This window comes from Colossoma macropomum, unplaced genomic scaffold (genome assembly GCF_904425465.1).
Source record: "Colossoma macropomum unplaced genomic scaffold, Colossoma_macropomum, whole genome shotgun sequence".
Lineage (NCBI taxonomy): Eukaryota > Metazoa > Chordata > Actinopteri > Characiformes > Serrasalmidae > Colossoma > Colossoma macropomum.
Genome location: NW_023494792.1, coordinates 21,968,513 through 21,994,212, shown reverse-complemented (window position 1 = coordinate 21,994,212; position 25,700 = coordinate 21,968,513). Strand labels below are relative to the sequence as shown.

Below are 25,700 nucleotides of genomic sequence, written 5' to 3'. Positions count from 1 at the left end.
ACCTCCTGCAGGGAGAGCTAACGAGGGGGTTGTTCTCTGGCAGAGCGGCTCATTGAAGACCTTCTGCATGATTAGGCCTGGCCCTCCACCGTCTGCGCCTCTGAACTCCACCCCAGCTTAATCAACAACTAATCCTGAGCAGTATGCTGGGCTGCTCTCTCTCCTGTCAGAGAGGCTAGTGGAGGATGCCCTCTCTCACCTCCGGGCCAGGCAGGTGATTGGAGATATGAGGCTACCAGAAGGGATGGCAGAGCTGCTCAGATTGCTCAGAGGCCAGAGGTATAAAGTAACTGATTACTCACAATTCAGTTACTTTAATTGGATTTAGGTAGCTTTATAGATGGCTCTAAAAAGTTCAAAGCATAGAGCCAATACAGACCACCCAAACTAATATACACACCAGACATAGTCAAATGTAAAAGTCCAGGCCCATCTGGTCAAATTAACATGTTTTGTTCATTTTCAAGTTAAAACAAGTGTTTTGAGGAAAAAATGTAACATGAAATGTAGCCAGGTAATGAACTAAATCAGGCATGTAAGTTCATGGAAAATGCTACACTTTGCAGTTGTCCAGTCCAAAGAACTCTGCTGAGAACACTGTCACCATTGTTGAGTAGCAGAGCTATATTATGTGTTATGTAAGAATCTTCTTTTCCCCTGAGGCTCTTTTACTTACTGTACGTATGCAAGGCAAGTAGATGGCAGCCTCTCTGTGTGCCCAACTGTGCCAACCCACTGCCATTCATCCATCGGCTTCTTTCTAACCGCCATAGACTAATGCCAGGAAACAGTGGCGGAGCATTTTCAGCTGATGCTTGCTGTTTCACTGTCTGTAAAACTTCTAGCTGTCATTCACATTTCCGGCAGGAATATAGACAAGGCCTTTAGGAATACTTCAGCCTGAGAATGAACATGAAGCTGATCGCAGTTGCCCTGGTTTCAAGTTCAATCCACTCAGTCGCTTTCGTAGCATTCTGACTTTGTCGTTTGGCCTCTCTCTCTTCTCTCCGGCGCTGACGTCATCCCTCTACGTCATGGACAAGTTCAGCCTAAACGAGTGTATCTCTTGGATGCAGCTCTCATGTTCGGCCTCTCATTTAACTGTTCGAAGCTTCAGGGTGCCCCCGAAAGGCTCTCGTTGCCTATAGACCTACCGTGGTGCACCCAGAGCTACTGACAGAGGGCCCAGTGTTCCAGTCCTTCCCCCTTCTCCCTACGCACCACCATACCACAACAATGACTTTATTCAGCAGAGCAGGAGACCGTCAAGGCCTGGCCTCATCAGTGGGAGTGTGTGTGGGAGAGAAGGAGTGTTGGGGAGGGAGAGGGGGTGTGTATTGGGATGCACCCAGGGGGAAACACATTCTTTCAGTGAGTATCAGGTCAGAAAGCATGGCAACGATGGTGTGGGCTAATGGGAACGTCCACCACACCACGGCGTTCAGGCCTGCGAAGCGATGAGTTGAAAGGATGGCCTTTTAGCTCCCTGGCAGCCATGCAGCATGAAGACAGATTTGCCCTCCGTGTTTACCGCTTTGTTGTTGGTGCCAATGCAGAGCGCATGGCTTTATAGAGGGCTCATGAGGTGCAATGTGTTTCTAGTTGAGGTCAGACAGACAATCAGGAGGTTGTTCTGAGGTCTGAGAAGAAACGCACCTTCCCATTGCAGATACAAGCTGAATTTTAAGGAATAGCTCAGTGAGCAATTTTCTCCTCTCAAATGTAGTCGATCAGCCAAGACACTTTTGCCCACCAAAGTTTGTGGAGTTTTAGTTCATGTCTCTGTGACACTGAGTTGCTGTTATATTAGTTAAGGGCGTGGCTACATGGCACTCTTGAAATGTGCCCCTCGCTTAACTCAAAATAACGCTTGTATTAGATTGATTGTGTATATTTTGGCTTACGTGTCTTCTCAAAGCAGAGCTAACATTTATTTGTAGTGTGTATGTGTCTGGATTAGATTACTGCTTGTTTAGTGTAGACTGGCAAAATATTTTAAATTTTTATGCTTGAGCATAGGAGAATTGTGCATAGCTGGCGTTATGTTGATTTTAGATTACCTTATGTTTTTTCAGTATGATTTCCATGTTAAAGAGCATTGTCATGTCAACAAGAAATGAGCTTGTGAGCTATAGAAATTCCCTTCAGCTAACGTCAACTTACACAAGTTTAACATGGTTGTCGTTGATTCCCGAATGAACCAGCTGTTCATTATTCAGAAAATTCAGTGTTTTGTTCAGTCAACAAATTATTCATGTACATGTAGCATGGTTTTGATATAATCCTTGCAGATCTCTATACTGTATTTCGTTGTAGTATTACGAACTATAGATCAAAGATGAAGTCAGTACTATAATATGTTTAAAATCCGATTTTGTCCTATATATAATTAGGTGGTGCCACCTCTTGTGCTTTTGGCCCCCTGTCTAAAATCCTGGACTTGCACCTGTCTAGTGCCGTATTGCACCTCTTTTGGCCTTCAAAACAGTGTCGCTTTGCCTGGGCATTGATTCTGCAGGATGCGTTGGGGGCTGGATGTGTTGTCCAGGAATGTTTTATCATGCGGAAACTAATGCGCTACACAGTTGCTGGAAATTGGAAGGCTGCACAGTCTTCCTGTGAACAGCCCTTTCTGCCTCATCCCAAAGATGCTTGATAAGGCTAAGATCCCGAGATCCTGCAGGCCACTGAAGCAATGTATACTCTTGTTATTTTCTGGTACCATTCAGTGAAGGTAGGCTGAAAGTGTCCAACTGAGTCGGGATAAACTGTAGCCACAAAGAGAGAAAACTGGTAAGCAATGATGTCCAGGTACATAATACCAGTTAGACATTTCAGGGACCCCAGGAAAACATTTCTCACACCACCACACTGCCAGCATCAACCTACACTGTTAACACCAAACAGGACATCTCTATGTACTCATGTTGCTTATGTCAAATGAGCATGATATGAAACAAACCTGAATTTGTCCAACCAGGTATCTTTTTGTCCAGTCCTCAGTGGTTCAGTTCTGTGCTCACTGTGCCCACTGGAGAGGTGTTTTGTTTTTCCTTTGCTGACATCAGCACCTGAAATTGCTCCTTGAAACCATGTGGTGGATTCCGAAATTATTTTTTGCATGTCAGTGTAGCATTCAGATGTGATTTACCTGGTTGTGGCTCATCTACTTACAAAGTCTTTCTGCTTGCACAGTTCTTACCATTCTCCTTTGACCCCACAAGCTGGTTTTGTCCACAGAATCACCAGTCACTGGTAGTTTTTGCTTTTTCGCACCATTCTCAGTAAACCCTTGAAACCCGTGTGTGTTAAAAGCACATGACGAAAGCCGTTTGGGAGATAATAGAACCAGTGTGCCTAGCGCCGACTAACATGCCACATTGAAAGTCACTAAGATCACTTGTTTTGCATATTCCAATGCCCAATTAAACACTGATAGTAGAAGCTATGACCCGCCTGATTTAAAACACAAACTACAGTCACATGACGTGTACCTTTTTGGAATATACAGTGCTGCATGAAGATGGTACTTAATAAACTGTCAACTCTGTGCTGTTATAGAAATGCACATTGCCTATAATAGCAGTAGCAGCCATCTTGAAGCCTGAATTTTGTCTGGAGAGGTACATACAGGGAATTGTGACGCAACATAGTACCCAAAGAAACCTACTTTTTCAAATTCTTGGATAGTAAATAAAATGGCTATATTTGTGTTGTAGATATTATGACCCCTGGTTCCTGTCACCACCACTGTAAAGAAATCGGAAAGTTTTTCTACAATGCAACTTTAGCATCAAACCACTGTAAATGATGTTGGGAATCGTGTTGAAAGAGTATTCAAAGAGAACTTGGTCGTGAAGGCCATGGCTTCCAGGGATGCAAGCAAATAATCTACTGTTGTCATCATATCTTCATCAGAATGTTGATTTTGAATTTGAGGCCTAAACATCAAGCCAGACCTTGTTTTTGAGATGTCTTTTTGTATGCGTAAAGATGTATGAAAATCCTACATAGTGCAGCTTGAACATGACTTGAGGCAAATAAATTTGTATAAAAAAGTTTTCTTGTAACTAAGATTTGGGCAGGAATTTTAATAATATTGGAAAGCCGTCAAAAATCTTTCATCATCTTGTCTGTCCTATTACAGTGAAAGCATTCCCACTCTCAGAGGCACAGGCTGTGGTCTCCCCACGGAACTTTGAAAAGGGGCAGAGAGTTCATCAGACCTCAGAAAGAAAATGTCAAGCAAGACATTTCAGATTTGTTAGGAAAGAATGTCTGGATAATACACCCTTGTCATCCTAACTCAGATTTGAATGTGTGGTAGTTTGGTTTGTGGCTTTTTGTCTCTGTGTGGCAAAACACAGCTCAGGGTCATACACACACACACACACACACACACCAGTTGCACAGTTTCAACAGCACGGTCACATTCACTTCTCCACCAAACAAGGCTAATGGAAAGGGATAGAGGTGTTGAGAGGCAATGGGGAGAAGAGAGGAGCTGAGGGATTTTGGACTGGAAGATGTGTGCGAGGCTCCTTGGCTTCGACTCAGGGATGCTGGGACTCTTCTGGTTTTCCGGCAGACTCCCACTGCGCGTGATGTTTCAGAAGTGAGAGAGACGGATGAGAGCACTACTTCCTCCCTGGGCTGCCTTAGTCTACAGCTTTGATCTAACTCCAGCCACAGCCTGAAACATATGCCAAACTCCTGTGAATGTCCACAATTATTATTGGTCCATCCTATATGAACCGTTTCATCATCTCATGCTGCCTTGAATCAGAGCTAATGTGGTGTCTTAATTATTTTTTCTATTTTTTTTTTTTTTAAGAAAAACATGTATGTATTTATTTATTTACTTACTTACTTACTTACTTACACCAACTGCATTTAACATTAAGTGAATTGAACCAAAAAAAAATTCAGGATATTTTTAAGTTACATTCCATATCATCAGCGGAAAACCGCAATCATTTTTTTAAAAAAAATAAGGTAATATATAAAGAGTTTAAAGTCTTGCGTCCCAAACCACATCCAACACAAAATAGTGTGTAAAAACTAGTGCAGTGACATTGGTATTGCACTCATTAATGTAGTAGGGTAAGTATAGAAGTGTTCGGTTTGGACGCAACAGATCAGGAAATGAGACGTGTCTAACAGTCCAGCAGCTGTAGTAGAATGTAACTGATGCACCATTTCAAGTGGAACTGAAGCTGGCGAATTAGACACCATCCCCAGCGTAATTGTGTTTTTATTTAGGAGCTTTGGCAGTTTTTGGTAGCCATTTTTATTGGTTTTCATAAAATCTCATGCATTGGAGTTATCTGAACCTGAGTGGCTTGCAGGCTGTACAGATCCAGTCGACCAATCAAGCTAATCTTCTCCTCATAGCATTTTCTGAAGACTGCATTTACAGTGCCCACATATCTTCTCATAGTCATTCTGGTCTATTTTGTTCTGTCTTTATTCACCTGCAGGTTTGTAGATGCAACAACGGTGGTTTCCAAACTTTCATAAATATTAATGTCTGGTTTTGAAATGGAATGTCCAACAAGCTCATATAGGTATAATGGCCAGATGTCCACATGCCATATAGAAAATATCCACCTTTTCAGAATACACCAGTTTAGCCCTGTTGATTGCTGAAGTTCTAAGGAATGTTTCACCTAAGGAGTGCTTTTGATTGAGGCACGATGCAGAGGCCAATCGTAACAGAAGTCACATATCAGTCTTAAAGGCACAGTAACAGAAATAGCCTGTTCTAAGGAATAAAGAGAGGTTGGAAAATAGTCATGTGAAAATGAATTATGACCAATTTTGGTACATAAAGCTACATAATTGGACCTCAAGGGGAAAAAATAAAATGCGAGAAAAACACAGGGCCTTTTAATTCTACAAAGTTACGGTTTCAGATGAAAACAACAATTGGCTTTTATAGTGTCAGTATGCCGTTTTTTTTGCAGTGTTTAAAAATGAATAGGTCAGTGATAAGTTTTCAAAATGACAAAAATGATGTATTTGCGTTTATGTCTGTGTGCATTTTGTATCTTGTATATAGTTTGTGTTATCAAAGCTTTTAATTGTCTATTTCAGTTATTAGAACTGCTGGTCTGGTTGCAACATTTACTATTTGTGCCACCTGACTTTTCAGACTAATTTCAAATTAAACAGGCATCTGTTTAGACACCTGTAGAAACCCTTTTCCTTAAACTTGAGTTCATACTTACCTTTTATTTTCAGATGAATAAACATTAATGTAATAATTATATCATACCACCTGACACAGTAAACTGAAGCATCCTAACCATGACTCAACAATGACATTTTTTCCAAAATTTGTGAAAGGGCTACTGACCTTGGGGTCTTCTTTATGATGCAATACTCTGGCCCCTTTTTTGTAAAAGCATGCCAAAATAAGAGCTTGTTTTTGGATGTGCCGTCTGCATTTGCGGAAGTAAGAACTTGCAGACAAAGGTTTTTCTGTGAGTTGAACATTTTTAAAGTTGCCTTATTTTGCAACATGGTTTTTATTTTGAAGTGTTCAAACATAAAATCATGTCAAACTATTTTATTTTGAATTTTATATAACTATATTACCTTTTTTATAGTTTACTTTAGCCAACATATGGCTGGATGATTGAACCACTTGACTTGTTTAAAAAGAAGCTAAAATTAATTTTATAGATCCACTGAGAATTGTTTCACATGAAAGATATATTGTTGAATAATTTGATTTATAGTCAAAATAATGGACACAAAAAATGCATGTCATGTCATTAGCTGTGTGAAATGTTCATGTATGTGGGTGTGAGTAGTAAGCCTGAGCTGTATCACAGCCCCTCCACTTTCTCCTCTTTTGTCAGGCTGTTCAGTGCTGGGTGGCTGCTGTTGTTCTTTTTCTTGAACTCAGTGACTCTGCCTGCGGCTCCTTTCTGAGCCTGTCTACACTGTCCCTTCCATGACCATGCTCACGCTCTCGTCTCTTATGGTGTTCTCCCGCACTTAAACATCTCTAAAGCCTGCAGTTCACAGAGAGGAGAGACTCTGATAATAGGTTTCGCTAACCGTGACTGCAGCCCTGAATCGAATCACATCTGTGCCAGTTTTAGCGCCTGTATGGGCCAGAAAGAGTAAAGAACGACACTGTACCACTCTCAGCCTGCCGCTTATCTTTCTCTCCCATTCCGCTCTAATCCCATTGCTTGGAGGATCAGCGGCCGGATTGTCTGGGATGTGGTGGAGACTGTGACTAATTGCTGCGGTGGTGCACAGGAGAATCCGCATCCGGAAAAGCCTCAAAAATGCCTCCCGAGCCAGAGATACTCTCTTGCACAGACAAGTGTTGACACATTTAAGGTCAGCTGCTAAATATGACAGACTTTTTTTTTTTTAATATATAACTAAATATACAAATGTGACTGTAGAAACAACATAAACAGCAGTGGAGCGTAGACAAAAACACATTTGAAAATTTTATAGTCAAGTGTAACATTCCAAAGTATATGCAGTTGAGTTGCCATCTTTAGATCTACAGTAGGCTATTGTGCAAAATTCAAAGACCACCCTTTCATTTATTTCATTTTCCAGTCAAAACGGCCAGTACACGTAATTCTTTTTTCAGGAGATATTTCTGAAGACATTATCTACATGGTAATCCGCTTGCATAAGGAAGGGGAAAGTCAAAGGGACAAAATGACAGGAGTTTCCAAACCTAGAGTTCAAAACATTAAAAGGTGTAGAGTAAATAACTCCTAACAACCATGCAAAACCTAGTAGATCACGTAAGCTTTTATCTTTGAGAGAGAGGAGAAAATCAAGCTCCACTCTTACTTCAGAGCAGATAAAATCCTGTTTCTGTCCATCCTTCCACTGTGAGAAGACAGGTCAACACTATGAGTCTGAAAGGATGTGTAGCTGCAAAAAAGCCCTTACTAAGAAAAGAAAATAGGCAAAAAAGGAGAAAATTTTCAAATCAAAAACGAAGCTGCTGGTGTTCTCAGAACAATGGACTGACCAGACCTAAACATCACTGAATGTATCAAGGGATTACTTGGATTGTGAGAAGAGAAAAGAAAATACAGCCAACTTCTAAGACTGAACTTTAGAAGAGTATATAAATATTTCTGCAGATTTCTTTGAAAAAGTGAAAGCAAGTCTCCTAAAAAAACAGAAACTGTAATAAAGGCAAAGGGCGGACACTGAAGAAAAAAAATATTAAAAAATGAATATATATAGATTTTTTCTTACCCTAAAAAACTAATAACTTGTTCTTAATGGCTGTGTTGACTGATAATCAAACAACTGAATTTGCACAGTACTGTAGTACATCAGTGCATTTCAACACCCTTGTTTTCTAGTAATGACAAAAGCACAAAATTCAGGCATTTTGTTCCATTTTTATTCCTGTTTTTTTGTATGCAATACCAATAAAATACACATCTAAGAAAGTAAAATGGTAGGTGAGGGATGCATGTTTACATGGAGCTTTAGCACAGAACCACAGTGATAGCAGAACTGGACATGCATGAACAACCAGATAAAAGATGCTGAAGTTGAGTTGCTGCTTAAATCTCACATCACACAGAAGGAGTTGCGTGTTGATCGACTCTGGGGTCTTGGAGAGAAGGGGGTCTGGGGTACAGGGTACTTCATGACCTTTAGATGCTACCGTGTCCGGATTTGGGCAGCATCATTCTCGCACGTAGATCCGTGTGCACACCACATCATCTGCTCCAAACGTCTGAGAGAAAGAGAGACGAGAGATGAGAACATGAGTAAAAGGGATTGGCTGCTCGTTTCAGGCCATTTATTTAACTGTCTTAATAAGGAGTGTGATTTCTGGTCTTGGAGAGCCTTAGTCCAACACAGTTTGGTCGTTTCCCTGTCCAGGGCAGGAAGAGCAGGAAAGCACCAAACTGTGCTGAATACCAGCCCTTCAGGACCAGAAGTGACCACTCCCTGACTGTGATTCCCAACCCTAGCTCTGCAGTATAACTCTCCTACACACTGTGATGTTTTCCCTAGGGATGCACACGGATCGGAATCATATCAGTAACGACAGACAATTGATTTAAAACAAAATCAGGGTCTCACTTTATTTGGATAGTACACTTTAGTCCCCTACAGACTATCTAAAGATGTTCAAATTGTTAGCAAACTATCTGTTGATTCTAAACAGCGGTGGGGTTAGGGTTAGGGTTTGGACCAGGATTAGGTCTAGGAGCAGGGTCAGGGTGGGGTTTAGGTTTTGGGTTGAGATTAACGTTAGGATAAGAGCCAAATGTAGAGTTAATATATAGAAAATGTATTAATTTATACATATTAATTGCATATGGATGTTTTCTCTGCAGAAAAATGAAATGTACCTGTTTGTTTAAAGAGTAGCTGAGTCTAGTTTCTGCTCTGTAATTTGCCTGGTTGTAATTTTGATGGTGGGTGTATTTCGGGATGATGAGTAATTAACATGCAGTTAACTTTATAAAATTTATTAAAAGTAAATTAAGTATCTACAAAGCATGTAAAGTGTACTATCCTAATAAAGTGTGACCAGAATCAGGATTGGACAAAACTTCAGATTTGACTGATATTCCTGATATTTGATGATGGATTTATTTTACTTCGGATTATCAGATTGTATAGGCGACAATGGGCCACCTGCACTAAAATGACAGCGTTCATTCATTTTACCGCATGTATAATCCTGCAGAAATAAGTGTTATATTTCTCTGTAATCCTAATCCCAAATTCCACATTCAGTCCCAATTTCTACACTTTTATTAATGTTAAAATGTCAGCATTGGTAGATGTGTACATGCCCAAATATCGGACCCACAATTCCATCCTTTGTTTAGCCTACTCTGAAAGTGCTGCATCAACTAAACAGCCCATTAGAGAGCCTTTCCTGAGTTGAAGTAGAAGTGGACATGTTAGGAAAACTAGGAGTTAGTTAGAAAACTCCAAAATGTGCAGAGCAGGGGTGGACCAGAGAAACCACTGATTTAGGATATAGGCTGTAACTTGCTTAAATGTGTTCTCCAAACTCATTGTCCCTCATTACTATCAAACTTGACACATTTTTTGGAAGAGCGCCAGCCTGAACATCAACAATTGTGCACCGACAGCTCAGCCACATGATACTGAGACAGAAAAGTGAATGCGTCTTTATAGACTCTCTCACATACACAGACAAAGTTCCTGTGAGACTAAAGCCTTAAGCAGTTAAAGCCTACCAGGCTCTGATTGGGGTTTTAAAGGGATCAGACACAGAGATAAAGGTACATTGTACTTTTTTTCCCCCTCTACTTTTACTTTAGCGAACTTTAATGAAGCGTGCATGTCTTATGGAAATGTGCCCTAGATTCATCACAAAACGCCAAAGACAATCACACTGAGGCTGCTTGATTGCTTTTCTCCATAATTCTCTCGCGCTCTGTTTTATAGCTAAGCTGTGCGGTTTGTTCAGAAACCTTCAAGCATCTCCAGAATTAATGAGAACAGCCCGAGAGATCCGGGTCAGGCCCACGTTTGGATTGGACTCTTCAGCGCATTCCAGAGTGCACTCTGGGTTAGACGCTGACATGAACTCCCATAGCCAATGTCAGCCCGCAGACACAACCCTAATTCAGCTTTTATGGAATCCAAGTGAGGGTTGTATAGCCATAGGTTTCTGGATAACAGTTTTATGTTCACCATAAACACTGTAGTTGATGAGACACAGACTTCACCAAACTTATTAATTGCATATGGATGTTTTCTCTAGAGAAAAATGAAATGTACCTGTTTGTTTAAAGAGTAGCTGAGTCTAGTTTCTGCTCTGTAATTTGCCTGGTTGTAATTTTGATTGTGGGTGTATTTTGGGATGATGAGTACTTTCAAAAAGAGGCGAGTTTATGAGAAGGATAAACAGTATGAGGAAAACTGAGTGAGTGTGTATGTGCATGTGTGCACGTGTGTCACAAGAGGCTGAAGTGAGAAAAGCCACCTCTGCACAACAGGTCACCCAGAGATCTCGGCTATTCTGTCCTTCAATCGATCCAGTCCATTAGCTTTGGGTCCAACAAGGGGTCATAGTCTCCTTCAACACTGTATTCTCTCTCTCTTTCTCTCTCTCTCTCCCTCTCGTTTTCATATCCTACATTTTTGACGATCCAGAGGTAAAAAATCGATATGCTCTCTCTTGTGCCATTGATCCATAGTCATAAATAGTCATAAAATAGATTCATTTTGAAGTTCATCTCAAGTGTGCACTCTTAAGCACACTTCATTTAGTTTTAGTGGCAGTTAAATTGCCTAAACCTTTCCTGTAAAGAACGAAAGCTCTTAGATCATAAGATATATTACAGTTAATTGGGCTTGGGAGAGATATCTCTTCCTTTACTTCAGTACAATAAACATATCAGAGGCTTTAAACAGGTTTCTAAGTCAGCTCTCACATGGAAGGCCATTAAAGTGTGCTGCTTTTTTGGTGCTCCATCTGCGTTTTGCTCTTTTCCCACTATTATCTTTGGGCGATGTAACAATGGCTGAATAGGGAGTATTGTTTATTTGTGGGGGCTTGCTGGAGGTTCATAAAAAGGTTGCTGAGGAGGTGCACCCCCACAACTCTCACGGTACTGTGAGGTGATTGTTAGGAGCTCCTGAATGTGTTCTCTGGCCTGCTGCCTGGCTCTGGGAGCTTGTGGATTGCACTGGGTTTGGTTCATGTCTACTCTCTCCTTGGGAGGCTCACAGCAAATCCTTCAGCTTTTTGAAAGTTCGAAAATTGTGTAACAATCACCTGATTTTAGTTTAAAGCATTAGGAAAAGAATTTGTGAGCTTTGTGTTTGAGATTACTTAATTTGGCAAGAAGTCAAATTTATCCCAAATGTTGTTGATCAGCAAAATCTGAAGTTTGGTTCTTCAGTTTTACACTGTAATTACAAGGCTACTGTAGCTACCAAGAAATATGAGCTTATGCCAACTAGCATCGTGCAAACTGCATGATTGCCTCATCACACACTTGCCTCATCTACTTGGTGATGTAATCTCAGACTTGCCTGAGTGTTTTCTAATAGTGTATGACATACTGTTAAACATAAAAATGAATAAAAATATGGAGAAAATTCAGGCTCCAAGCTGACTGCCACCCTCAGATATCACTGGCTTTAGCAACGCAACATACCTTCGTCCTTTGTGTGATGATTTAGGCATTCAGTTTGTACAGTGCTTATTGGTTGGTTTATCAGCTTCTACATTAGCTTCATAGCTTTAAAGAGAATTCCCCCAATTTTCTGCGTAATTCAATTGCTGAGGAGTAAACAAAGTTAGTCAGAGTGGTTTGATGTGAAATGCCCTGTTCTAAAGAAACAGTCAGTATTTTTCACAGTGGTGGTGATAGAAACCAGACATCTGAATAGCTTAATGCCTCTAAAAGCTCCCTCACATAAAGTTATTACACAAAATGGTTATGCTGTCTGATGTCTGAAACATTGGTAACAATAGTTTTGAGATAAGATATTGGCCTAAAACATTTTAAAATTGTGCAGATATTTTTATAAAATATTCATTACTGAGAGGTGCATACAGGGCATTGTAAAAGCAAAAAAGTCGCCAAAGAAAGATTTTTGACAGATTTAACACTAGCATTAGCATTACATATTATATATAAAAACTCAGAAGACACGTCTGGGTTCACTGGTCATTCTAGATAGTAAAAAAAGTGGCTGTATTTGTCTTGTAGACATCACCGTTGTAAAGAAATCTGAGCTGGCAAGTTTCTCTTCCATTAACCATTTCACATCAAACTGCTCTGACTTTGTTTACATCCCAATGATAAATTAAGAAGATATTTTGAAGAAATGATGGTATTCCCCTTTCAGTGCTAAACTAAACTAAAGAAGAAAACATCAGACATCAGACATGTCCTGGCCAATCAATTGCATTTGGGGTGAGAAGAAAAACATGGAAAGTTTGCTTTGGGACAAAACAGACAGACATCTCTCTTTCTCTGCTAATTCAATACTGAAACCTTTCATAATACTAGCACAATATTGCTCTAAGATTTTGCCATCAGCACTCGACCCAGTATCCACCTATAAACTCTCACCAGTATGAGTTCTTCCCCCCGGAGCTCCCTGGACCAATATGTCTTGGGCCCATTGCCATCCACCAGCGTTTGCTTGCAGTAGATCTTATTGTCCGTCTCCCACGTGGCCAGACTCTGCGAGAGAGAGAGAACATACAGAGACATCATCACACACCCATGCTCTAAATGGAGCTCTAGTAGTCTATTTAGAGTACGGCCAAAGCAAAGATGGAGAGTTTAATGCAATAAAGAATGATTGTGTCTGTGGCTGAGTTGTTGAGTTTCAATGAACAAGCTTCAGCCATCCTGTAACAAACTCATAGACTACTTATACAGTCCACCTGTTCTGTCTGTGCAGCTTGGGAAACTATTCCAAGCAAAGCATGCTAGTAAGATACTGCTTGCTACATTCATGATGCATCACAAGTAAGATTTGTTGAATGACACATAAACGTTGAAACGCACTCACAGGAAAATACTAAAACGTACCATTTCATATGGGTTGGTGGGAAGCCTTGGATCTGTCCCCTCTGTGTCCTCCCTCAAGCCTTTTACAAACAAAACTATAAACCTAAACTCACTTATGCAGCTTTATGCTAAATCCTGTCAAAATGAAACTCTGTCTTGGAGGCCTAGCTGAGGATACTGAGGACCTCATCTATTCTGATTTTCCCATGCCACAAAACAAACCGACGAATCTAGTATTTGTTCTATTTGGGCTCCATAAATGAATCAGCATTATGGAACAAACAAAGCAGCTGATTCAAGTTTTGGGGTCAAAGTGAGTGATCAGCTGAAGCTGTTCATAAAAACTGAAGCCTGCAAAAAGATTTATGAAGACAAATTGGTTTCAACTAAAAGTTATACGCTTTATAAGGATTGTTCTCAAATTGCTCTTGCTTTCTCAGGCAGGTATCGTGGCTTCTGTGAGTTAAACTTGTGCTTGTAGACTACTATAAATCGCACTGCCTCCCTTCTTTTCACTTCAACTCTTTGAACAAAGCGTGACTCGGGCTTTAGACTCCATCAGTATCTGTTTGAAGTGGAACCCAGAAGACAAGGCTTCACACAGCTGCAGTATGAGACCTCAACGTTAATCACCATATCAAAGGTGCAGGGGAGATCAGGGGAGCCTGCAGGGCCAGAGAGAGAAGATCCAACACAGAAGTGAAGAACACAACCCAGGCTTTTATTTCTCTCTCTCTCTCTCTCTCTCTCTCGCTCGCTCACTCGCTGACTCGCTCTCTCCCTGGCCATTTGGATTTACCACTGAGTGTCTGTATAATACTTAAGGAGTTAATTGACCGGAACATCTGCTGTCTTTGTCTTTGAGGCATAACTCTCCTGTATGCAGCTGTTCACGAAGCAAAGGATAGGTCTTGTGTCTTCAGCTCATTATGGTAATACAAGCTGAATCTGTAGGGAGTGCTTCGAGTTAATGAGTTCAGTCCTCTCTTCTTTCATCTTAAGGCTGGCTCCTATACTCATAATGCAGGGTGTGAGGTGGCTTCATCAAATATGCTACTGAAATGGTCTGTTTGCAAACTGCAGTATTATCAGATGTTATGCTGAGAGAAATCAGTGGCCTTGTATCTGCAGTCGCTCTCATTTATTTCCTCTTTTTCACTGTCTTTTTTCCCGCCGCGGGCATGTACTAGGCATACAACAGATCTGACAGATCATCAATATAAAACAGGCGGCAGGCACACAAAGAAAACTTCACATCCAAAACTTCGTAGACACCTGCTCCTCCATCATTCTCCTGAAATCAAGGGTATTAAAAAGGAGTTTACCCCCCCTAGAGCATTAGTGAGGTCAGCTACTGATGTAGGAAATCCAGTGCATGTTAACTCAACCATTTTATGCAGCAGCAGCAGTGATAATGAGGGTTAGTTCTAAGTGTTTGGCTCTCTCACTCACTGACATAGATAAACTGGCTCTAGAAATCATTTTTTTTCATCCCGCCTGCTCTGTTACAGGTGAACACTTCGAAAGTCTGTCTCTATAGCAACCAGTCTGGCAAAAGGCTTCATTTGTCAAAGTCTTCTAACCTCAGTCCCACAGTTTTCTGTCTGCAAACAGGAAAAACAATAGAACTGCAGCTGAATTGGAGATGGGACTGACTGCACTTTAAGAACTGAAATGAGGTATACTGGTCTGATGACTCATGATATAGATTTGCCAAGTCTAAAAATAAACATTCCTGCAACCTAAACAAAATAAAACTTAAACTTTGAACAATTTAAATAATCACTAAAATGCTGAAGGAAGGCAGAGAGCTACTGTTTCTGCTAGAAAGCTAAATGCAGCTGTATAACTGTAGGAACTGTCGTCAAATCATCATTATTATAGAGAAAATTGATTTTTCAAACAACAGAAATGTCTCATCAGATGCAGAGGACAACAAGCTTAAAGCTTAAATGATCAGGGTAGCTACCTATCTCGATACCTTGCCTCATTTTGTCTTCTTTTCTCTGACTGAAAGGGTATTTTTGTGGAATAAAGATACAAATAACAAATTCAACTCTGATTTTAGACCGGAATGCCCCTTTAAGTATAATAATAATAATAATAATAATAATATCTCTACAACAACCAGCCAAACATGTTTTAGTATGTTATTTCATTATTGTCTTGATAGTACACTAAATGTATGTGTAAATGTTATTTTTCCTGAAAAAGAAAGTTTTCAGACAATTTCCATTTTCATAGTCTACATTAACAAACTTTTAAAGTGTTGAAATATTTTTGTAAGAAACCCACTGGATTGAAACATAGCTAATGATATACATTTGATTTCATATCGTCCACTCCTAATCCAAATCCACTGCTGTTCAGTGGCAAGTTCATGGCACCGAGTGATGGTTTTCAGTGTGGCTCCAGCTATTGTGGCTGGCTTCAGTCTCAGAGGTGATCAGACTGGCAGCCCTGGTGCTGATGAGCAGCTGGGTGTTGCGTTTTTGTTCAAAGCAGCCACGTCCAGCAGCTCCTGCCAGCGTAGCTGTGCTATTGTGAGACAACATTAGCATCAGACACAGCTGCGGCCTGCTTCTGTCTCCGAGTCCCGGTGTGTGAGTGGGCAGCTGCAGCTCATTACTCAAACTGTGGCTTTGGGGAATACAGTATCATTATCAACGGGCTTTCTGCTCATTTATACACGCACACAGTATCATTATCATGGCTGTCCCCTCTGCCCCACACATACAGCTTCGGCTCAGCGTGTCTGCCTTTGCCTCTCAGAGAGAGAATACACCCTTCACTCCCCCCAAATCTAAATCCCCAGATTAAGTAGCTCTTTTAACCCAGTGCCAGCACTGGTTAGCTTACTCTCTGTGCTAGAGAGCGAAAGTCTCTCTCTTTATTTTCTTTCCCTCTCACTCTCTTCTCCTCTCAATAAACTACTTTTCATTGTTAGGAACAATCAGTTTTTTCCACACCAGATTGGAGATGTTAAACATGAGGGGCGATGGTCAGAATAAATTTGGATTTAAAGAGAAATTTACACTGAAAAAAAGTAAAATATTGAGTTTATTTAATTGCATAATTTCCACATGAATAAAATATATTATGACAATGCAATTTTGTCATTCAGCTTACTTTTGGCGTTAGTCATCTTGATGAAATATTAGTCCCGTCAAGTTGGTACCGGCTCCTGGCGACCATGTGGATAGTGTATTTCCAGAATGTCCTGTCTTCTGTTAAAGTCTTTAGGCTTCTGAATAGCTTGCTCATGTTATCTTTGATCGTGTCCATCTATCGTCCTCGTCTTCTTTTACCTTCAACTGTTCCAAGTATAAGTGTTTTTTTCCCAATAAATCAGTTCTTTTCATAATGTGTCCAGACTGGTTATCTGGACTTTGAGAGACAGGCGAAGCTTGATTTGATCAAGAATCCATTTGTTTTCTTTGCCATTCAAGGCAAAAGTTGTCACCTGCACCAAAGCTCAAAGGCATCCATATTCTTCCTGTGCCGCTTTTATTGTCCAGCTTTCACATCCATAACAGACCACAGAGAAGACCACCACCTTAACAAACTTGATCTTAGTTTAGAAAGACAAATCATTACGCTTGAAGATCTTTCCTCCATCCTTGTTCTGACCAATCTGAGTCATATTTTTGACAGCTGGATCCTTCGTTGTTAATAATCAATCCAAGTAGGCAAAAGCTTATGGCATTTCCACATCTTCTCCATCGATGGTAAAGTTTGCAGTCTTTGTTGCTGTCTTCTTCATATTGAGCTGAAATCCCCCTTCAGATCTTCCTATTACATTTTATTAGTGTGAAAATGAATCTAGTAAATTCAGTCTATTACTTTTTCAGTGTAGATGAAGTCATATTACCATATAAACTGCAGAAGCACAGACTAGAACTGAAAACGACTAAAGAGGAGAGGTGCCTGCGCCACTGGGGATGCTCATCAGTGCCAAATTGGTTATTTGTCAAGTGAAATAACCTTAAATTTATCTGCAACATCTAATATTTCTAATATTGAGATTGTTGTAAGCTTTATTTCTTGACATTCTGTATTATATGTATCAAGTAAAATTGTTATATTTGCAGATAGTTTTGCTTGTTTTAAGAATATGACTGAAACAAGGAAAATGATCTCAACATGAGAAATATTAGATGTATTGACAAGATTTAATATAATTTCACTAGGCAAGATACAATTTCTGGTAGAGACTCATCTAAAAGTGCACAGGGGGAGGCAGCTAGCTGTCCACATTTACCTCTCTGGGTGGATAAAATGATGGATGGACTCTTTCCCAACTCTCTGATATCAGAACCCAGACAGTCAACTCCATGAAACAGAAAAATCAGGTCAAGTTCCTTTCTGTCTCTGAAGGGTGTGTCTCTTTCTCATGCATTCTTATTCTGTCTGTCTTTCACCGGTCTACTCTCTACCTTTGCAAGAAAAAGAGTAAAATTACACTATAAGCTCCAGCCTGTATTGAAATTAAATGGTTTTTTTTTTTTTCTGTAGGACCTCTGAAAAAACTGCATTGGATTTATTTGACTCAAATTTCCACAAGAATAAAATACATCTCTTTAAATCAGTTCATCATTATCTTTACTCACTTTGGGCAACAGTGTTAATGATGTATATTTTGTTTGTATGGAAATTGTGTTTACATTCAAATCAAATAAATGTGATGAATTACTTTTTTATCTCCCCATTTCACTATTTTCTCTACTTTCAAACTGAACAGGTTAGATTGAGCCCTGAATGTTGAACATTATTTAATTCAGCTCTGCATGATTGCACAGCATTGCATGGCGGTTCTGTAGGAGCCTCCCTTGGGGTCCCCCAGACATTCCTTTCCAGTTCATCCTTTTTTTCTGAGAAAAGCTAGACTAAGACGTCAAAGAGAATCCATAAATGTCAGAGAAATATAGTCTCGCTTTGGCAGGGACCTCTGAAGTTCTATGTGAAGTCAGGGCTTTAGGCTTATGCTTTGTCTGACTTGTCTGACTAATGATGTCATGCTGTTGATTAGACTTTAAGAGACCTGATTCTTAAGATCAGTGACATCAAATATGACTCTTTCATATCTCTGTGTTATTATATAATAAGCTCTTCGTTTTATAAGCCAGAACAGCTTTTGTTGGAATATGCTAAGAGGGATAATATATGAACCCTTTCCCTTTATGTAATATTATACAGTGTATTCATACAGCAGTATAGAAGTGGTGTCTGGAGTTGATATGCTGCTTCACCGGGAGACATAAGGTGAGCCCCATTCACAGCAAGGAAAACTTGAATAGTTCAGGCTTAATGCCTTATTTCATTTTAGTCTGAGAAGGAACACAAGAGACAGGCTGTGCTACAGCAAAAAATTTCCTAATTAGGGACTAATTTTCATCCATCATTCCTGACGGAGGCTGTCCTGACTAGAGAAACACAAGTTAATCAACACGTTGTTATTCTGGCCCTGTGATGTTTACCCCTGGCTCTGCTGAATATGGCTGTGCATTTTCTCTGAGCTTCTCTCTTTGAGGATGATAAAGAACAACAGCAAAGCAGCAGTACCGTGTTCAATTCATCAGTCTGGTTCTCATATCATTCGTGCAAAGCTGCTTTTTAACTGAGATGTCAGAGGTAGTTGCCATGGTCCTTATGTCGCTAAGGGCTTAACTGTCCTTTCACTTTTCCTCATGTTTCAAAATAGCTAATATCACATCAGCGCTTTGCTGTCAGCCGATACTGGGGCCCCAGCCTGGGCTTCAGGACCTCGAGGCTGGAGAAAAACTTAAGAACTTGAGCTGAAGTTGTTCAGTCTGGCTGTGATTTGGCTGCTGTGTCTAAGCCTCCAAAGCTCATGCAGATCACACTGGCTTAAGGAGCTCCATTATTCACTTAGGCCTAAAATTTATGACCTGAAACTGACTAGCAGTGTGCTGTCAAAGATACAGCTGGATCTACAGTTGGCATTAAAACTCCTGTAAAGAGCTACAGTGGACCCAAAACATATTTGGACACTTAAAATATATTAAGTTCACTGTGTTCAAAAATAAAAGTGGTGTTTATTTTAAACAGACTATTCTAAGACATTTTTTTTTTCTGGTAAAGTATTCTTTCACAAAGGGCAGTTGGTGGGCTTCTGTTATTTGTTGAGCAGTTTCTTAGCAAACATCTGCAGGTTTACATCCAAAATACCTTTATGAACTTCTGAGTTCATAATAACATTAATGAACACAAGCCCACCAACCTGTTGTAAGAAAAACAAACCCAGACTTTGACGTTGCTGTACACCTAACCTCCTTGCTTTTTGCAGGACTGTTAATTCTTCTCCAGACTTTTCCCACACAGAGTCTACCATCGGATTGATGTGCTAAAAGTCTTTCTCTCTGAAACAAATATCATGTTGCCAAACATTTTATGACATAACCTAAAGAGCTTTATTACAGTTTATCAATAGTTAAATGGTTAAAGTGTCCAAATACTTTTTGAGGTCACTGTATAAGATTCTATCAACCGAGAGACACCAAGAAATCATAAGAGCAGTGTTCTAGTACTGCAGTGTCGCAGTGTCTTTTCACCCAAGCAGTGTCTGTGAGCAGATGCTGCACTCAAATTAGCTGCTCTACCACTTTTACTCACTACTAAAAAGTCCGCTCAGTGAGATGGATATGAATTAGAAACAACTCCCCTCCTGAGTCCAGTCCTATAGTTGTGTGAAGGTTATTATTCAGTGTCTGCACAGTGAACTCTCTGATGATATTCGACATGAATATTACATGCGCAGGTTTTTACAGCAGAGTCATATCAGGAGCTGAACTAAGAGTGAAATCTCATCTGCCTCTCTCACAGCAGATTTGATTTCACACCCTCTATCAGAAATGATCTTTATCCCACTCAAGTTCACAACAAGAGCGTTAATATTTTACCAAGATGGATTTTAGGCAGGAGGTGTGTTTTCCCACTGTGTCCTCCAATATACTTAATCAGAATGTATTATCCTCTAATCTGTTAATGAAGAATCTGTTAACGATTCTCCTCCTCTGCTCTACAGAAGCTTCATATAAATAAGTAGAAAGCTCACACTACCATTAAAATCATTGTTCTCTAAATTTCAAACAGTGTGTAAGAAGTTTTAAAAATTATTTTTTTATGAGTATCAGACCTGTAGAAGATTCCATGAAAATTCCATCAAAAACTACTCACTGTCATTTTGTCACAAGAAATGAATATAAAAAGTTTATTATTGAATAACATTTGCTTTTTTACCCTGTTTTAGTGTCTCATTGTTTTATGTTTGGTTTCAATGTACGCTGTAAGTTATTATTAAATAACAATTATTGATATAGAAAAAAAAAAATATATATATATATAAATACAGGTTGAAACATATATATATATATATATATATATATATATATATATTTTCAACCTGTATTTAGACATTTAATGTTAATCTTATCAATTGCATTGGTATTGAAAACAGGTGATGCAACCATGTTTGGGTATAAAAGGAGCATCCAGGAATGTCTAGTCTTACCTAGCAGGGTGGTTGAGGCGTGCCATTTTACCAAAAAATGCATCAGCAAAAAATCCAACAGTTTAAAACAATGTTCCTCAGCAAGCAATTGCAAAAATTTTAGGTATTTCACGCTCTACAGTGGAACAGCATTGTAACATCAAAAGATTCAGGGAATACAGAAAAATCTCTGTGCGTAAAGGAAAAGGCCAAAAACCATAAATGAATGCTCATGACCTTTGACCACTCACACAGCACTGCGTTAAAAACGACTGTTTTACTCATTTTTAGGAATTTCACTGCTTTCTGTGTTTATTGGCATTTCACTTACTGCCCCACCTTTTTTGGAACTGGTTTTTATTTGTAAATTAAGCTGTGAATATATGTGAGCATAATTTGCTCTTTTAGAGAAAGAATGAGTTTCCCACAGGGAAGCATTTGCGGTAATACGTGAAAAGTGTAGTGAAGTGGGCAGAGTTTTCACTCCTGCCTGATCCCACACAGATACCAAAAACCTTAGGAAAAGCAAAAGTAACCATAATTGTTTTTTACTATGTTGCTCAAGTGTTTAAAAGGTGGATACAACTTCATAAGAACAGCTTTGCTAGGACATTTTTTCACGTCTCTCTGACCATAAGACCTGTGCTCTTAAAGTCTAATGGCTGTAGTTTTGAATTTGAATTTGTACCAGGAACTGTTGTGCCTGACTTGCACTTGCCTGATACACATGTAATTTCTTTTACTCTTGATCTGAGGTCAGTTTTCACAATCATGTCACCTGTTCTCATAGTTGTACCTTACACTTCCTGCCGTCCACAGTTTCCTCGTCAAACTCCTCTCCGATGTGGAAGTTGATCTCCGTGGTGCGCACAGAGGTGGAGGTCTTGATGTAGAACTGCTCCCCGTCCTGTCGGATCTCCACATGGGGTTTGGCGGCGGCTGCCCCAGCCACCTTCCGGAGCATGGCGTTCACGCCTGAGGGAGCACAGCATGGGGGTCATAACGAGCTGCTCTGCTGCCCAGACGACTGCCCCTGCCCAGCCCCACCCTGTCTGAGAGCGCTAACCCCAAACACAAGAACCCCGACCTCTACACAAAATCCAACCGCCGTCATGCTGTTAGAAACAGCCAGAATGTTCTCTACCGAGACCACTCCCTGTATTGAGAATATACTGTTGCAATACCCAGGACAGCATGAGAACACTTTCGATTATGTGACATCAGATAGGCTTTCACAATTCAACAAATATTAAGTTATCTTAACCCTCACAAGTAATATAATTCAATTTTCAGTCTACATAAAGGGACTGCAGCAGGGAGAGTTTGTTTGTACAGGGCCAATTGCAGACGGAGCACCGTAAACTCTGACTATAGTGCTATAGTGTCACTGAGGAGCAATCTGAGGAATTCTGGATCTGCAGACTTAGACATTTGGCTTGTTTTTCTCACATTGCAACTCAACCTCTGTTTAGCTGGGCTGGACCAGAGTTGTGGTTTTAAAAGCTGTAGAAACAAAGCCAGTAAGGCAGTGAGTGACTTATAGGCGGTATGGCATCAGCATGTTCTGCTGGTGAAAACAGGGAAACGACATTCTCGAGGGAACAGTCAACCAGAGGTTCGTCCTTTCAAAGACCTTCAGCCTGTTCATGTTTGTCTTCAGTTTCTTCTATACCTGCATTAAGCCTGAGGTGGAGGGTTGCCTTCTCAGACCTGTAAGATTCCTGAACACTTGATCAGTTGCTAGATTTTTTTTGCTAAATTCACTGGTGTGGCTGTGCTCATGATGCATAAAGTAAACCTGATCTTCTTAGTTATTGCATTGCAGTGCTGCCCTGTCACCAACAGGTCATCTTTCTGAAAAAATCATCCCTAGGTTGAGGGTAATTTGAACAACTCAAACCCATTCTTTGTATTTGTATTTGAATAAAATGAAACAGCACATAAGAAATACTAGCGTATGAAAATGCTTGGATTTTAGGACATTTTGTGTCCAGGAATGAAATTCATTTTTTCCTGGACAGACTACCAAAATCCAAGGCAATCCAGGAAAATCCTGGACGGGTGGCAACCCTACTGAGGTGCCCAGTTCTGGTCCTGGAGGACGAGGCTTAAGCACAGTTTGGTGATATCCCTGCTCAAACACACCTACCAAACCTAGAAACGAACTGAAAATCAGCAGAGAGAAATCACCAAATTGTGTGTACAAAGAACCTACATTACCAGAGCTGGAAATCTGATCCTAGATCAGCTTAGACAGACGACAGGCCCTGGTGCCAAGCCTCACGGCTCCAGCAGATGAGCTGATGACAGATCAGAGGGCAGAGCTGTATCTGCACTTCACATGACCATGTTGATGAGGTTGTTGACGAGCGTGTCTCTTTTTACAGAAGACTTCAGACACAGTGGGTGAGTGATTTCTACGGGCAGTTGTGGTTAATTCATGTAGTCCCTGACAGAGCTACAACAAGGAGGGACACCAGCACCGGGTACAGTATTTACGAACACAGATCAGTATCATTAGCAACACATTAGAAACTGTGTTCTTTGTTCTTAAGATAAATTGATCGCTTGATTGAGTCTTCATTTGCAGATTTTTTAAGAACCTTATTTTTTTATACTCTGTAATTCTCTGCCTCTTCCCTTGCCCTACTTTCAAGAAGTGGCTTTAAGATATCTGAAGATATAAGAAGAATATGGTAGTCTGTACCTCCACCTCTTTGCCTTTCCACAGTCTAACCCTATATCCATGTGCTTGGCTTTCAGGCTGCAGCGCAGAAACTCTTATCTCATCTCTTGCAATCTGCCTTGCTGATATTACAACACTGCAGCGCACATTGATCAGCGGTTAATGCACTCAGCCATAGTTTGCATACAAAAAGAATGAAGGGGGTTATTAGTCTCACTTATCTACTCGCAGAACGTAAACATCCCGAGTCCAATCTCTATCAGATTTGATTGTGAAGAGTAATTCAATCTGGCATGGTATGCACTCCTGAAGGGCCGGGGGTGAACGCTTTTCTTTTCTGCCACACAACAGTTTCAGTTCATTCACTTCTAGTGCAGTAAAGATATAAGCAGCTGGCCGGGTGTGTTTTGTTTCAGTTATTGTGGATGACAATTGCAGCTTATCAGACACAAAGTTTTCTCTCCAAGCAACTGATGTTTGATCATCTTCCTCAGTGGCAGCTTTCATCTAATCTCTGCTGTCTTCTCATTTCAGCTTTACAGAGCATTCTTTAAACCCCTTTGCCAACAGACCTGTAAAACACGGACCTCATATACGAACATAGACTACTACAACGAATCCCCGGATTGTACCCTAATCTTCAATCAGTGGCAAAAACTCCAGTATATAACTGACCCAGTTTGTGCAGACTGTCCTGCAGGGTCGCTATGACCAAGACTCACAGAGCCCGCTGTCTGTTTTGCAGGAATAAAGGGGTGGGGAGGAGAACAAAACGCACACCAAAGGCAAGACACATGGGAGAATTCCTGCCACAGAGGTCCAGTGTGCTCTACTTTAATGTTAAACATGGATAATTAGTCCTCTATAAGCTGCCTGCCCTTCTACTGTACAATAGAATGTCTGTTCCGATTGAAATTCAAGTGCCGGCTCATCACAAACCACACCGAGTGGTGATAAAGTAGCATGTACTTCTCTTTACCGCTTTTCCTATAGGAACGCATTAACATATGATGAAGTCTTAAGATGTGGTGATGGCTTTCAAGCAAATGTGAGGAGACCATGAGAAAAGATGTGAATGTTACAGTCATCAGGAATGGAGAGAGAAGCGGTCTTACCCAGGGCTTTGAGAAGTTCATCAAAATTCTCGCTGCTCTTCATCTTCCAAGTGCCGGCAAAGTTGGGGTGCATTTTTCTCAGACAGGGGTTTGGCCAGGAGAACCTGCAACACGCTCTGCTCGCTCTCTTACTCTCCCTCTTCTGCTCTTCTACCTCCTCTTCTTTCTCTTCTTCACTCGCCCTCTTTACCTCCCTCCCCTCCCTCTCGCTCTCTCTCTCCCTCCCTCTCCTACTTCAACTGTCTTCCTCGCTCACCACACAAATATACACTCTCTCTCTCTCTCTCTCTCTCTCTCTCTCTCTCACTCACTCATCCTCTCTGTCCCTCTGCCTCTGTCTGTGCCTCTGCTCTCTCTCTCTCTCTGCACCACTTGCTCCAGACAGGGTCTTCAGTCTGTCTCCTCAGTTCCGCCCCATCCGTCAAACCACAGCCTTGAGCAACCTGTTTCTGCAGAAGCTGAAGCGCTACAATGCTCAATGCCTCTGCATAACTCCCACATCATTCCTATAGAAATACACGGATCTCCTGACCTGTTTTAATTAAGATGCCTCTAGAGCTTTCGTCTAAAAGGGCTTGTGTTTTATTCGTGATGTGGTGCATTTTTACCCCCTTAAACTGCAGGCTTATTGTTTAGTTATTAATCTTAATGCTTCATATCCAGTATGAATTATTCAGTAAGTAACCTTACTATAAAACTGATATGTAGCGTTTGTAGTTCTGAAGCTTAAAGGTATAAAAGAATGGTCTGACGAAAAATCAAATTTACACAATTTTCTACTTACTCCAGATTTAGTTGATCAGCCAAGACACATCTGAAAACCCAAATTTTGCCTCTTTACTTTAGAATGGGAG

General features: G+C 40.5%; 1 protein-coding gene across 1 annotated transcript; it reads right to left on the bottom strand.

Moving 5' to 3' along the window:
- Nucleotides 1-8,379: 8,379 nt before the first annotated feature.
- crabp1a (cellular retinoic acid binding protein 1a) lies at nucleotides 8,380-25,041 on the bottom strand. Its single transcript, XM_036576576.1, has 4 exons — nucleotides 24,847-25,041; nucleotides 21,842-22,020; nucleotides 13,089-13,202; nucleotides 8,380-8,743 (listed from the first exon to the last, which is right to left on the bottom strand). Exons 1-4 carry the CDS (start codon nucleotides 24,917-24,919, stop codon nucleotides 8,693-8,695), a joined length of 417 nt encoding a protein of 138 aa, XP_036432469.1. The 5' UTR covers nucleotides 24,920-25,041; the 3' UTR covers nucleotides 8,380-8,692.
- Nucleotides 25,042-25,700: the final 659 nt, after the last annotated feature.

What these genes read in the sequence shown, in the direction of transcription:
- crabp1a (XM_036576576.1), bottom strand. Translation starts at nt 24,919, where the DNA reads ATGCACCCCAACTTTGCCGGCACTTGGAAGATGAAGAGCAGCGAGAAT. An exon ending in TGAACTTCTCAAAGCCCTGG is followed by an intron (nt 22,021 to 24,846) that starts GTAAGACCGCTT and finishes GTGCTCCCTCAG; the next exon opens with GCGTGAACGCCATGCTCCGG. An exon ending in GGGGGGAAGAACTCATACTG is followed by an intron (nt 8,744 to 13,088) that starts GTGAGAGTTTAT and finishes TCTTTCTCTCAG; the next exon opens with ACGTTTGGAGCAGATGATGT.